The sequence below is a fragment of the Lates calcarifer genome, unplaced genomic scaffold, assembly GCF_001640805.2.
Source record: "Lates calcarifer isolate ASB-BC8 unplaced genomic scaffold, TLL_Latcal_v3 _unitig_5006_quiver_581, whole genome shotgun sequence".
In the NCBI taxonomy this organism is placed as follows: domain Eukaryota; kingdom Metazoa; phylum Chordata; class Actinopteri; family Centropomidae; genus Lates; species Lates calcarifer.
The window spans coordinates 185,850-200,095 of record NW_026117230.1 but is presented as its reverse complement, the minus strand read 5'-3'; the positions used below and the strand labels follow the sequence as shown (position 1 = coordinate 200,095).

Below are 14,246 nucleotides of genomic sequence, written 5' to 3'. Positions count from 1 at the left end.
TTGTTCGCCTCAAACTGACTCCGAGTCAGTTCACAAACTGTTTTCCTCTCGTGTGAAACAGGAAGTGGTTTATGTCGAACAGGTTCACGCACAGAGGAGGAGACACAGGCAGGAGGTCTCACTCTGAAGTTATTCCCAGACCAAAACTCCTTCAAGGACCTCCAGGCCCTTCAGAGGACTCCAGAAGCATAGGAGATGGGTGCTTGAAAGGTGTCCTGGGGTCCTTTAGTCCTAGTCTTTGAGTCCTTTCAAAGACCCTGGAGTTTCCTGTACAAGGAAACTATAGGTTACAAGGTACCAGGAGTCCTTGAAATGACCTCTGACATCCTTCTAGGGTTTTCAACGGTCCTTAAATGGTCCTTCAGTAGATTTCAAGGTCCTTGAAAGACTTCCAGGAGTCCTTGAAAAGGGTCTCAGCATCCTTTCATGCTTTTTGTGTGTTTGTACTGGATGTTTACAAGGTTTCTGGGTCCATCAGGACATTCCAGGAGTCCTTGAAGACGTTTCCAGGATGGTTAGCGAGGGTTAGCGTTCAGTGGTTTGAATGGGTTTTTAAGGAGCTCCAAAAAGTTTCCAGGATGCTCGTGAGATCTGTTTTTTTTTTTTTTGTTCGGTAAAAAAAAAGCTTCAGTAACAGCGAGGAGTGAGTCATCTGTCAGAGCAGAGAGGATCTTCGGCTGCAGGTTGGTGTGAGCGGACTCGAACCCGCATCTCTGACAGAGACCGGAGCCTCAGATCGGAGCAGACCCCATCAGACCCGGACTGCGAACTCACCGGTTCTTCCTCGGGTGAGTTCTGCCTCTGGTTCAGATTCTTTTCCCGCTTCTTTATTTGACTTTAACTGATAAAAGCGTCGCGGCTTCACGCGCGGAATTAAAAACGAATAATCAAAAAACAATAATCAGTAATCAGTGATCGTAAATATCAGAGCTTCGCGTTTAAACCAGGTTTATAAACAGAGTTCAGGTTTTCAGTCCGTCTGAAACTCATCGCGGAAGGAAGAAGTAACGGTACTAATACCACTCTACTCCGTTACACGTAAAAGTTAAAGTACTGCCTGGGAACATTACTTCTGCAATATTTGGGTATAAGTACAGTCAGAGTGATGTAGTTACAGTATTTAAAGTACTCAGTGCAATAACTATAACTGCAGGTAGCTGAGGTGGAGCTGATTTAAACTGTTCAGAACTGCAACTAATTATTAATGTGATGATGGATCGATCTGCTGATTATAGATTGATTGGAAACACTGAAACCTCCACAGTGTTTGTTTATTATCAATAATTAATTAAAATGATTCAGAGAAAAACAACAGATCGACTGGTGTGAGAAACTGAAACCAGGAAATCATTTTACACGAACAATGATTTAGCACAGAATCGATCATGTTCTGATCAGTCAGCTGATCAATAACCCTGTTTCAGTGACCATGAAGGATCAGAACTTAAAAGACGAGGTGATGAAGATTCTGGAGGAAGCTCCGAACGCCAGGAAAGCTCTGCTGGAAAACTACGACAACCTGCTGAAGTTGGCCGACTACTGCCAAAACAACTACATAAAGGTACTACTACTACTGACTACTGCCACAACAACTACATAAAGGTACTACTACTACTACTACTGCCACAACAACTACATAAAAGTACTACTACTACTACTACTACTGTTACTGCCACAACAACTACATAAAAGTACTACTACTGCTGCTACTGCCACAACAACTACATAAAGGTACTACTACTGCTGCTACTGCCACAACAACTACATAAAAGTACTGCTGCTACTGCCACAACTACATAAAGGTACTACTACTGCTGCTACTGCCACAACAACTACATAAAAGTACTACTAGTGCTGCTACTACTGCCAAAACAACTACATAAAGGTACTACTACTACTGCTGCTACTACTGCCACAACTACATAAAGGTACTACTACTGCTGCTGCTACAACAACTACATCATTCTTATTGATATTTATATTTAGCTTTAACTGGTGAAACTAGGTAGCAGTTTCCCTGTGTTTCCAGTCTTAGTGCTAAGCTAGGCTAACCCCTCCTATCTCCCTGTGTTTAGTCAGGTGACAGCAGTATGAAGGCGTTGGAGGAAACAAAAAACTTCACCACCCAATCACTGGCCAGCATCGCCTACCAGATCAGCACTCTGGCCAACAGCGTGCTGAGTCTGTTCGACGCTCAGACCAATCAGCTGCGTCACATGGAGTCTTCCATCAACCTCATTGGTCAGGTGAGAGATGCTATATTCAAACACGATAAACTATAAAACTCATTTGTTACATTACTCTGATCTTTATTTTAATATATGTAATTAAATAAAAACTTGTCGCAGTGTAATGTTATTAAAACAACCAGATTTGATGTAAATTCAGTTGAATTTCTCTCCTGCTCCGAGCATTCCTCCGTCACTGCACAGATCATTTCCAGAAAAATACAGAAACCAGAAGCTCAAGAGAAAACTTTTTTTTCTGTTTAGTTTATTCAACATTCATGCTTTTTGTTGTTCAGTAAAAGAACTTATTAAAGTTTATCTCAAATTAAAGTCTAAGATGTCATTTTAAAATGTGTTTGTTTGCATATGATTCAGTTTGTTTCACACTTTGAATATTTCCAAAATTCCTCAGTTTAACTTCCTGTCGAAAGTTTCTGGAAATGAACCTTAGATTTACTGTTTAACAGCAGCACACACATCCTCCACAGTGAGAGACGTTCCTAATAAACTGAGCACTGAGTGCAGAACAGAATACAACAGGAAAATAAAATAGAACTAATTATATAAAAGCAGCAGTGAAGGAGGAAGTGAGAAGAAGAAGTAAATATCTGTGTGTTTCAATGTTTCAGCTTTTTTTCTTTTAGTTTGTTTTTCTGTTTCTGCTCAGTTTGTGCTGCGAATACAGATCCAGGTCATCACTGTGTGTGTGTGTGTGTGATAATAGCCTCCTCTCCATCAGGGAGGGTTGGACTGACTGAATGAGTGAATGGGTGAATGAATGAATGGAGCCTCTGTTTTCTGTCTCTTTGTGTTCTCTCACTGTCATTAACTGAACTACTACGACCACTGCTGTGATTTAACCTGCTGTCATTTATTCATTCATTCATTCATCCATCAGTTTCACTCAGTGCTGTACAAACTAATGTGTTTACTCTTTAACACACTGAATGTTTCAGTGACTCTGAACTTTTCATCATCACTTCACCTGCTGATCATTATTTCTATCGATCGACTCATATTTTAATCAATAACATGTCAGAAAACTAATTTGAACTTTACAGCAGCTGAGTTCAGAGCTCTGCAAGACTGATCCTAAAACCAGGAAGTCAGTTAGCATATTAGCATGTTAGCACTTCCTGTCATGTGACCGTGGTGTAGTTGGTTTATAGCCTAACATTAGCTTCTTACTTCTGGAGGTTGGATTTAGGCTTCAAACATCAGAACAGTGGTGTTCATCTGTGAAGATTATCTGATCAGCTAAACCTGAGACCTGGTCCTGGTCCTGGTCCTGGTTAACTCTCTGACCCTCGTCGTCCTCAGACCGTGGAGATGCACAAAGAGAAAGTTTCTCGGAGGGAGATCGGCGTCTTCACGGCGGTCAGACGAGTCCCACGCAGCCAGAAGATCCTCCCACCTGCTCAGCCTCCTGCAGGTACGCAGCCCATCGCACCTTACAGCCGCCGACCAATCAACTACCAGCAGCTGGACGGCCTGGGCCACGGCATGAAGGTAACACAACCACATGTTGTCTCACTGGTGTGTTTGTTTAGTGTTTATCCACTTTACCCACTAATACAGAACCTCCATTGGAAAACTGACGATTTAACATATAAACCTTCTGGTCACAGTCTGAGACTCTGAGGGTGAATCCTCAGCAGAGTTACCTCAGAGTGTTGACCTGATAATCTGCTGCTGTCAGCCATGTTGTTCAGCAGAGACGCAGGAGCATGTAGATCAGCAGAAAACAGAAGTGAGGTTTTGTTCTGAGTGTGAGGAGGTGATGCTGACAGGAAGTGTCGGCGGCTGCAGAGAACCACAGAAACAGACGTGACAAAGCAGGAAGACTTCCTCATTCAGAGTCCTAACCCCGACACTGAAGACAACACTGAGAGACGCAGACTGTTGCTGGTTGTTGCCGGTTATTGCAGACTGCTGCCAGTTGTTGCAGGCTGTTGCAGACTCTTGCAGGTTGTTGCAGACTGTTGCCGGTTGTTGCAGGCTGTTGTGTTGACTGGTTGTGCATCAGAGTTTCCTCTGCTCTCTGTCAGTCTGTTAGTTTCTGTAACTATAACTGTAACTGTAACTTCTGCTGTTTCTCATGTGTTGGCTGCAGAGTAGAGATAGTAGAGTTTACTCTACTTATTCTGTAACCGTTCAGTGTTGGAGGAAGTACTCAGACCCTTTAAGTAAAAGTACCAACACTACAATGTAAAAATGCTCAAATCAAAGTCTTACTGTAGTTAAAAGTATAAAGTGACACAAAATGTACTTCAAGTATGAAAGTAAAAGTACTTGTTGTGCTCAGAGTGAGATTGTGTCGATCACATTCCAGCAGATCAATAACCCTGGCTGCAGTCCACACAACACACACACACACACACACACACACACACACACACACACACACACACACTCAGTCTTTGTTGAGCGTGGGAAACTGTGTAAAGAGACTAATTAGAGCTGCTGAGGCCTCAGAGACTCTATTGATGCTCACTCTGCCCCCCCTCCCAGGTCTCTGGGAAACAGTCGGACAGAACAGGAACGATCCGTAAACATGGAGCCTCTGTCAGGTTCAGTCTGATTCTACTGTGTTTCTATTAATGACCACTTCTTCTTTCACATCACAGAACTGACAGGAAGTCTGACTGTGGTTTAATGTGCGTGTGTGTGTGTGTGTGTGCGCGTGCATGTTTCAGGTCCAACAAACCTCTGGAGCCGGTGCAGTGCCCGGTGGTGCCCCCTGTTGGCGGGTAACTGTTTCAGTCTGGTTCACTTCTTCTGTTTTCATCTTCTGTGAAATAATGAGACACACACACACCCACACACACACACACACCCATACACACACACACACACACACACACACACACAGACAGACACACACTCTACTGTTTATTGTATTTATTTCCTGCCGTCCTCCAGAGCTTTCAGATGCACTCCATGGTCATCTTCAGAAAATGTAGAGAGACAGAGAATTCTGTTTCTGCACCAAACCTCATTATAAAACTCAGGGATTCTACGTCTGCTCATTGAAGAAAAACTGCACCAGAGAACAGGAGCTGTTTTAAATCCTTCACATCACATCTGTAGTTGATCGCTGTCAAGAAGTCACTGATTAAAATCTTTAGATTTTAGTAAAAACATGATATGACTGACGGTGTCAGCAGGCAGTGAACGCAACACAAAATATTACAATGATACATGTTAAAAGTAAAAAAGTAATTTCACTGAAGTGGAATTTTTTTTAATGACAGGTTGTGATTATTAGTCATGATACTTGTTCAGGTTTAACTCTGACACAGTCACTGTGTCTCACAGTTTATTAAAAATATAATTTCAGGAATGAGCTGATCAACTGAGGGATGAAACCAAGTGCACTGATCGTACGCTGTGTTTTAAAATGAAATGATTTGTAATTCCATATTAACGACTGTCAGACACTTTTAATTAAGTAGAACATAAACAGTTTATATTGTTGTGTTACTTTTGACACAGTCAACAACTTTATTTTTGTGTCGTCTCTCAGCTCCAGTTTTGGGAAACCTGTGGCTCCGCCCACCATCCCCACCACCTGGCAGCAGGCTCCACCTGAGTGTGACATCATCACCACGCTGCTGGACGACGCCCCGCCCCCTCCTCCTGAGATGAATGACATGTTGGCTCAGGATGATGAGGTCATGAGCTCCTCTGTCCCGCCCCCTCCACCTCCTCCCCCTGATTTGTCAGGGGAGGTGGTGGCTCCTCCCCCACCCCCTCCTCCTCCTCCTCCCCCTCCAGGGGCTCTGACCAATCCCAGTGCTCTGCCACCAGCCCCGCCTCTCAGCCTCGAGACAGGTGAGAAAACTGGTCGTCTGTTTCTGAGTAACTAAACCTGGATCAATTAAACCTGGATTAGATAAACCAACCAAGGCTCAGTGTAAACCTATCATTGGTCAAGCTGAGTGACATCATGATGACATCACCTGTCCTCTGTCTCCTCAGTGGTGGAGGAGAACAGCTTCTCCTCTCCCTCCCCTCCCCCTCCCCCTCCTCCCTCTGATGATGACAGCTTCCCTCCTCTGCCCAATGACGGCCCAGAACTGCCAGCCCCGCCCCCTCCACCTCCACCTGGCCAGGAAGTAGACGGTACCTGTCTGTCTGTCTCAGATCACTGCCACACCAAACTCAATATAAAAAATCATGCTTTTACATCTGTACTGTTTATATACAGAGGTAAACCAGAACAAAAGATATTTTATGGCACTGTTTGATGTTGATGTGAAATCAGCTGATAAATAACAAGATTACAAGATTTTTTCGTTTTTGATCAGTTACGTTCCCAAATGTGATTTATGGTTCACGCTGAAACAGATTAAAAGCTGAGTTTCCCTCAAACACAGAAGTCTGTCAGCAAAGCTGCACCAAACTCCATTTAAAAATATTACAATTTAAGGCTTTTAACTAGAACTACATCAAAGAAAAGAAATACATGCTACTGTCATGTCTTGACAGTTTGTAATCAGATAAACAGTTAAAGTCTTAAATCAGACTTCCAGGAGTCATTGGTTAAGTTCAAGGAGTCCTTGAAAAGGTTTCAGGAGTGATTGAATAAATTCCTTGAGAGGAATAGTTCTGAATAGGACATTCAGAACTCAACTCAAAAATCTTCCAGTTTAAGTTTGACTCGCCTGGTAACAGAAATACACAAAAGAAAGTTTAATATTAGACTCTCGCCACCAAACATCGAATAAGTCCTTGAAAAGATTCCAGGACTCAATGTAAGGAAATTCTAGGGGTTAAAGTTAATTTCATGTAACAACCAGACAGCGAATAATAAACCACAACATTCAAAACTCCATTAAAAAACATGCATTTCAAAGCTGCTCTGCTCATTCACGTAACTACACAACAACATGAGACTGTATGACACAGTTTACGGTTTCACACCAAACTCAGCTGAGAAATGTTTACATTTAAGTTTGTGCTTTTTCTTCTCTGGTGGTTTCTCTCAGTTTCTTCTTCTGTGGTGTTTTTCTTCAGTGACCCTCCCCACTCGGAGGAGTCGCCGCCGTCGCTCGCCCCCCACCACTCGCTCTCTCTCTCTGAGGGTCCGCTCAGGCCCCGCCTCCCGCTGCCGTTACACACGCTCTCTCTTCCTGCCTGCCGTCCAATCACGTAAGCCGACGGAGGACATCGCTGTCTTCAGATAATCAATCAGATACCGATCAATTTATTTGTTCCTGTGTCGTGAAAGAGCAGGTAGAGACAGAAAAATATCAACCTTGAGGATGTCAGGGGTAGTAGGAGTGCTTGAGGACAGTGTAAGGAGTTCAAGGAGTCAGGAAGTAAGTTTTGGGGTCCTTGGAAAGGTTCCAGGAGTCCTTGGGAAAGTTCTGTGGGTCTTTGAAGAGGTCGCAGTAATCCCAGGTTAGTATCAGAGATCCTTGAAGAGGTTACAGTGCTTGAAGAAAGTTCCTGAAGCTGTTCCAGTAGTCATTGAGGGAGATTTAAGTGTGATTCCTGAAAGTTCAAGGGCTGTGAGTAGGTTCCAGGCCTTAAAGAGGTCATTGGGTCCCTGAGGAGGATCTGAGAGTCCATTAAGGAGGGCGGTTCAAGGATTAAAAGAAGTTCAAGGGGTTTGGGGAGATCCTTGAGGACTTCCTGTGTGGGTTATGGAAGCTGACGGGGTCTTAAGAGTTCTTGAGAAAGCCATAGGGTCCTTGATAAGGACCTTGATAAAGTCCTTGTGGAGTTATTGAAGAAGTCCTTGAGAAGATTCCAGGAGCTCCAGGCCTTTGTTTGAGTTATTTAAATACAAACTTTATTGACAGTGAGATGGTGTTGACGGTGTGAGGAACAGAGATTGTCTCTGCAGACAGATGATCACTCCTGAATTCTCTCTCTCTCTCTGTCAGTCATGATCCCCCCTCCTCCCCCCTACCCCCCCCCCACGCCCCTCCTCACCCCTCCTCCTTCACCCTGCTCCCCCGCTCCTCCTCTTCACCTCGGCTCTGCTTACCTGCTCGCCTCGAACACCTGGGTAAGAAAACAAATACTGTGGTTAGTACTTTATGATCAGTAGTACTAGTACATATTTACTGAGCAGTAGTACTTGCCGTACTGCATGACTATATCATATTTAGAGTTATTAGAGATATTGGAGTACACACACTACCTGCTCTGCTGCTTCTGTCAAAACCCCGCCTCCTCACACCTGATTGGTCGGTCCCAGCTGTCACTCACACAACCTGTGGCCTGTTCTCTTAGATCTAGAGATCCCGGCCCCGCCCCCTCCTCTCCTATTGGATGACGAAGGAGGCTTTGATGACATCATGCCGCCCCTCCCTCCACCAGTGGACTATGACACCAGTGCCCCCCCACATTACCTGGAGAAAGGTACAAATACTTCTAACACTACTACCACTACTACTATTAAAGTTACTACTGTTACTATTGTAGTAACAAATTTAGACGTAAACAGAGTTCGGAGTTTGACGTTCTCTGTGTGATGACATCATCACCATGACGACGACAGTCTGGGTGCAGAGCTCCCCCTGTGGCTGTCGTCAGTACTGCGGCTGTCTGTCTTTGTCTAACTGCAGTTCTCTGTGTGTCCAGTGGTGGCGCTGTACAGCTACGAGGCCACAAAACCCGACGACCTGTCCCTTGCCGAGGGTGACGTCATCTACCTGACACGTCGCCACGACGACGGCTGGTGCGAGGGTTCCTTGAATGGAAACGAGGGTTTCTTCCCAGCAAACTACGTCCAGTCGTGTGACTAGACAGAAGCCCCGCCCCCTTCCTATGTTGCCATGGAGACTAGAGTCAGACTGAGTCACGTCTGTTTTACTGTTTAAAATGATTTTACCGAAAAAAACATGTTAATGTAAAAATAAATTCATTTAGAGAAAAAACAATAAAAGTAAATTCCAGGTCTAAATCCCAAGAGCTGAAACACTTCATCACTCAATTGATCAATTAGTCAAAACAAACCTGATCAGTCATCAATTGTTTCGATCAGTTTTCAAGCCTCCCTGCTGTCAGCTTCAAGTTTGTTTTAGAAGCTGAGAAACATGTTCAGTGTTCAAATAAAACAATGATTCAGTAAAATGATCAAAATATAACAATTCTATTTAAAAGTATAAAATAATTTTATCCGTCAGTTTATTTCTAAAATAAATTCTCTCCGTAACAAACTGATTTTCTGCTGTAAATAACTTTTTATTGATCAGCTGATGCCTGTGTACTTTTACTTTGGTAACCTCCTGACTGAGTATTTTTTTTACTGTTAATGAAGTATTTTAACAGAGTGGTGGATCTGTGCTGCCCCCTGCAGGTCACTGACACAAACTACACATTTCAAACTAAAACATTGATGGACATCATTCATTCATTCACAGTTTAAACAGATTTAATGTAAATGTTTACTGTAGTCATGTTTCTGTCAGTGTAACAATCAGATGATCAATAAATTCATCCATCTCTGAATAAAATATTTCTTAATGTTTTACTATTTTCATTGTTTGTTGTTTTCATGTTTTTCTGATGAAGCTGAAAAACAGCTGTTTTCAGGTTAAACATCCCCACAATACTCCAATAAATACTATTGATAATCGATCAATCAGTTTTATAGTGCAGACAGGATGAGGAGTCACAGTGAGTATGTTTATATTTTATAACTTTTAATGTTATTTTTATATTTTCCTGAAAATATTTCAGTACTTTTACTTAATTAGAATTTAAAGTGCAGTACTTTTACACAGTATTACTATGTACTACAGTCTGTTTACAGGTGCAGTGATCTCCTGCAGATGTGCCGATGTCACTTCCTGTCATATGACTCCACCTCTTCATCATCTCTGCTGTGAGTCCCAAACTTTTGTCTCCTGAAGGTTTGATCGGAACATGTCCGACATGTTGCAGATACAACACGTAAACACGATGTTAACACGATGTAAACGCCGTCAAACACTTTAGATTTTATTTTAGATTTTAGTTCTGTTGAAGCCGTGAAACTGCTTCGTATTGTTGTGCAGTCCCATCTAGTGGCCGTAGTTATTACGACAGGAATAAAGTAGATGATGTAGGATAGAGTCAGAGCTGCATCAGAATCTTTAATGTCATCAGTTATAAAAACAAGTAAAAAATAATCTGAAATAATCAGATCAGTTAACATCAGCATATGAAATAAAAACAGAATAAATAATGACATATAAAAAACATGTTTCTAATATTAAATCATCACTTTGTTCATTCATAGAAAAACAAAACTTCAGGTTTCTGAAGAAATCATCAATACACGATCAATAATAGAATCTAAGACTTGAGTAAATGTACTCAGTTACTTTCCACCACTGATTTCCAGTTTCATGTTTTCAAGTCAAATCAGAGTAGGTTTAATTTTAACTCTTTATAACAGAGTAAAAACTGTCACATCTGAACAAATAAATAACAATAAATAATCAATAAATAATAATCAGTGGATCAGTTAATGAATAAATAAACAGTGAGAGTAGAGACGCTGAGTGTGTGTGTGTGTGACAGAGGAGGTGGAGGCAGTGAAGCAGACGTCAGACGTGGTGTCAGTGTTGGTGGTGAGTTGGTGTAGAGCGCCTCCTGCGGGTAGCAGCTCTGATGGAGGCCACCAGCAGCTCCAACTGATCCAGGTGCAGTTTAGTTTCCTTCCTGATCAGCTCCCAGGACGCCGGGGCCCCGCCCTGTACACACAGTACTACAGTCAGTACTACAGTCTGTATACGCCCTGTACACACAGTACTACAGTCAGTACTATAGTCTATATACACCCTGTACACACAGTACTACAGTCAATACGACAGTCTGTATATGCCCTGTACGCACACTACTACAGTCAGTACTATAGTCTATATACACCCTGTACACACAGTACTACAGTCAATACGACAGTCTGTATATGCCCTGTACGCACACTACTACAGTCAGTACTACAGTCTATATACGCCCTGTACACACAGTACTACAGTCTGTATATGCCCTGTACGCACACTACTACACTCAGTACTACAGTCGGTACTACAGTCTGTATACACCCTGTACACACAGTACTACAGTCGGTACTACAGTCTGTATACGCCCTGTACGCACACTACTACAGTCAGTACTACAGTCAGTACTACAGTCTATATACGCCCTGTACACACAGTACTACAGTCAGTACAGTCAGTAGTAGAGTTGACAGTAGTAGTACTCACAGTGAGGTACAGAGTTCTCTTCTCCAGTCTCCTGTAGTATTTCCTCAGTTGGCCGTCTGCTCGTTTGTTCGTTGAAACCTGAACACAAAAAGTCTTGAGGTTAATTTTTGGTGTCTGACAGAAAAAGCTGTAGCTGAAGGCGTGAAAGGAAATGAAGTGGTTTGTGAAGAGAATACACTGAAAGACGTTGAACTGATTCAGTTGAAACAGAAACACTGGCTGAACCTGAGGTTTCAGGTGAAGAGTGAGAGGAAATTAAAGCAGCTGAAGTGTGGGTCAATGAAGTGAAAGCAGCTGAAGCGTGGGTCAATGAAGTGAAAGCAGCTGAAGCGTGGGTCGGTGTCTCAGTGAAGTTTGGTCTGAAGTGTTGTTCAGTTTCAGTGTTTGGGCTGATGAGTGTCAGAGAAACTGAACAGCTGAAGAGGAAACACTGAAAGCAGCTGAAGCGGTTCAGTCGATGGACAATGAGGTTTCAGGTGAAGAGTGAGAGCTGAGCTCAGTTAAAGTCTGAGAGGAAGTTAAAGCAGCTGAAGCGTTGGTCAATGAAGTTAAAACAACTGAAGTGTCGGTTGATGAAAAGAAAGCAGCTGAAGCGTGGGTCAATGAAGTTAAAGCAGTTGAAGCGTGGGTCGATGAAGTGAAAGCAGCTGAAGCGTGGGTCAATGAAGTTAAAGCAGTTAAAGCGTGGGTCAATGAAGTTAAAGCAGTTGAAGCGTGGGTGGATGAAGAGAAAGCAGCTGAAGCGTGGGTCAATGAAGTGAAAGCAGTTGAAGCGTGGGTCGATGAAGTTAAAACAACTGAAGTGTCGGTCAATGAAGTGAAAGCAGCTGAAGCGTGGGTCAATGAAGTGAAAGCAGTTGAAGCATGGGTTAATGAAGAGAAAGCAGCTGAAGCGTGGGTCAATGAAGTGAAAGCAGCTGAAGTGTGGGTCGATGAAGTGAAAGCAGTTGAAGCGTGGGTGGATGAAGTTAAAGCAGTTGAAGCGTGGGTCGATGAAGTGAAAGCAGCTGAAGAGTGGGTCAATGAAGTGAAAGCAGTTGAAGCATGGGTCGATGAAGTGAAAGCAGCTGAAGCGTGGGTCAGTGAAGTTAAAGCAGTTGAAGCGTGGGTCGATGAAGTTAAAGCAGCTGAAGCGTGGGTCAATGAAGTGAAAGCAGTTGAAGCATGGGTCGATGACGTGAAAGCAGCTGAAGTGTGGGTCAGTGAAGTTAAAGCAGTTGAAGCGTGGGTCGATGAAGTTAAAGCAGCTGAAGCGTGGGTGGATGAAGTTAAAGCAGTTGAAGCATGGGTCGATGAAGTGAAAACAGCTGAAACGTGGGTCAATGAAGTGAAAGCAGCTGAAGCGTGGGTCGATGAAGTTAAAGCAGCTGAAGCGTGGGTCAATGAAGTGAAGTTCAGTCTGAAGTGTTGTTCAGTTTCAGTGTTTGGGCTGATGAGTCTCAGAGAAGCTGAGCAGCTGAAGAGGAAACACTGAAAGCAGCTGAAGCTTCGTCTGTTTACTCACACAGGTGTTGAGTCCGTCTATCTGTCTGTCCATGCTCATCAGGAAGCGATCCATCTTGTCCGTATCCCAGGCGACGGAGGAGCGGTTGTCGTGGTGATAGAGGTTAAGGATCAGCTCCAGACTGTCTCTGATGAAAACCAGCTGGGACTCCACCTGGAGAGAGAGAGAGAGAGAGAGAGAGAGAGAGAGAGAGAGAGAGTGAGAGAGGTGTGAAGCTTTCTGATTGGCTGACAGAGCTGAAGTCATTAACACAACAGCTGCAGGTTGTTTACATGTTTGTATGTAAACAAACACTGAAAGAAGTTAAAGCGACGATAAAAACACAAACACTGAAAGAAGTGATGGTAAAAATGGAAACAGTAAATTTGAGGCTGAGTGAAGAATCAGGAGACGTGAAAAAAATTCAAAGTCACTGAAACACTGAAGAGGAAGCAGCTGACATGTTTGACATTGACATTGATTGATTGATTGATTGATTGATTACCTCAGTGTTGCGGATGTCTTTATAGAGTCTGTATGGAAAGGAAACTTTACTCTCCTCTGTCGTCAGCGGATCACCCTGAAACATGAAGAGACAACATCACACTAAATTTTAATATATATGCTCCTCCAGGACCTTGGAAACTCCTCCAGGACATTGGAAACTCCTCCAGGACCTTGAAAGCTCCTCCAGGTCCTTGAGTCCATGCCGTACTCACCATGTGGAGGATGAGAGTCCGAGAGATGTTGCTATGGCGACTGTAGTGTGTGAGCCAATCACAGCAGAGAGCGGGAGTGAGGGCGGCACAGAGGAGGAAGAGGGCGGTCAAGCCAATCATGATGAAGGTGATGAAGATGAAGATGTGAGCTGAGCTGAGGATCAGTGTCTCCAACATGCTGCTGATCTGAGGACAGGACTTTTATTCTGGAAGGACAGGAAAGAGAAAACAGAGCATGAAAGAAGAAAAGTCCCAGTTTCTACTCTCACTTTCCACACACACACACACACACACACACACACACACACAGTTTATTTCTTTTTTCTTTTTATTTAAATTGTGAAAGATCTGAGACTGTACTGCAGTAAAAGTACCAGTACGACACTGTATAGTATAGTCAGTGGAATATTCGGTCGTTTCCCGCTCAGTGAAGTCCCTTCATTTTCATTTTCCAAACCTAACACACACCACAGGAAGTCACACACTCTCCTGCTCTACAAAATAAAAGCTGGGACTTCCTGTCTTCACCAACAGAACAGACGCCACATTAAGCTAAAAAAACATCCAGTCTTAGGCTTTTATTTTAAAAGTCATGTCTCATCTGTTT

The 14,246-nt window shown here is 43.2% G+C and overlaps 2 protein-coding genes across 7 annotated transcripts; one reads left to right on the top strand and one right to left on the bottom strand.

The window, feature by feature from the left end:
- The first annotated feature begins 629 nt into the window (after nucleotides 1-629).
- Nucleotides 630-9,720, top strand: abi3a (ABI family, member 3a). Of its 6 annotated transcripts, XM_051068597.1 has the most exons (10): nucleotides 630-788; nucleotides 1,425-1,561; nucleotides 2,076-2,246; nucleotides 3,549-3,737; nucleotides 4,740-4,798; nucleotides 4,925-4,978; nucleotides 5,755-6,062; nucleotides 6,210-6,353; nucleotides 8,475-8,603; nucleotides 8,826-9,720. In XM_051068597.1, exons 2-10 carry the CDS (start codon nucleotides 1,430-1,432, stop codon nucleotides 8,987-8,989), a joined length of 1,350 nt encoding a protein of 449 aa, XP_050924554.1. In that variant the 5' UTR covers nucleotides 630-788; nucleotides 1,425-1,429; the 3' UTR covers nucleotides 8,990-9,720. The 6 variants fall into 6 exon arrangements, with proteins under 6 accessions (XP_050924554.1, XP_050924558.1, XP_050924556.1 ...); XM_051068601.1 differs by lacking the exons at nucleotides 630-788; nucleotides 1,425-1,561 and adding an exon at nucleotides 1,584-1,602; XM_051068599.1 differs by lacking the exons at nucleotides 630-788; nucleotides 1,425-1,561 and adding an exon at nucleotides 1,689-1,731.
- A 737-nt stretch (nucleotides 9,721-10,457) lies between these two features.
- LOC127140816 (interferon a3-like) lies at nucleotides 10,458-13,917 on the bottom strand. The gene is made up of 5 exons (XM_051068588.1): nucleotides 13,640-13,917; nucleotides 13,426-13,500; nucleotides 12,942-13,094; nucleotides 11,438-11,515; nucleotides 10,458-10,924 (listed from the first exon to the last, which is right to left on the bottom strand). The coding sequence occupies exons 1-5, from the start codon at nucleotides 13,814-13,816 to the stop codon at nucleotides 10,790-10,792; spliced, it is 618 nt and encodes a 205-aa protein (XP_050924545.1). The 5' UTR covers nucleotides 13,817-13,917; the 3' UTR covers nucleotides 10,458-10,789.
- Between the last annotated feature and the right edge of the window lie 329 nt (nucleotides 13,918-14,246).

Coding starts and splice junctions, on each gene's coding strand:
- abi3a (XM_051068597.1), top strand. CDS start 1,430: ATGAAGGATCAGAACTTAAAAGACGAGGTGATGAAGATTCTGGAGGAA. Junction 2,247..3,548: donor CCATCAACCTCATTGGTCAG/GTGAGAGATGCT, acceptor CGTCGTCCTCAG/ACCGTGGAGATGCACAAAGA. Junction 6,063..6,209: donor GCCTCTCAGCCTCGAGACAG/GTGAGAAAACTG, acceptor CTGTCTCCTCAG/TGGTGGAGGAGAACAGCTTC.
- LOC127140816 (XM_051068588.1), bottom strand. CDS start 13,816: ATGTTGGAGACACTGATCCTCAGCTCAGCTCACATCTTCATCTTCATC. Junction 11,516..12,941: donor TAGACGGACTCAACACCTGT/GTGAGTAAACAG, acceptor TTTTGTGTTCAG/GTTTCAACGAACAAACGAGC. Junction 10,925..11,437: donor AGAGAACTCTGTACCTCACT/GTGAGTACTACT, acceptor CTGTGTGTACAG/GGCGGGGCCCCGGCGTCCTG.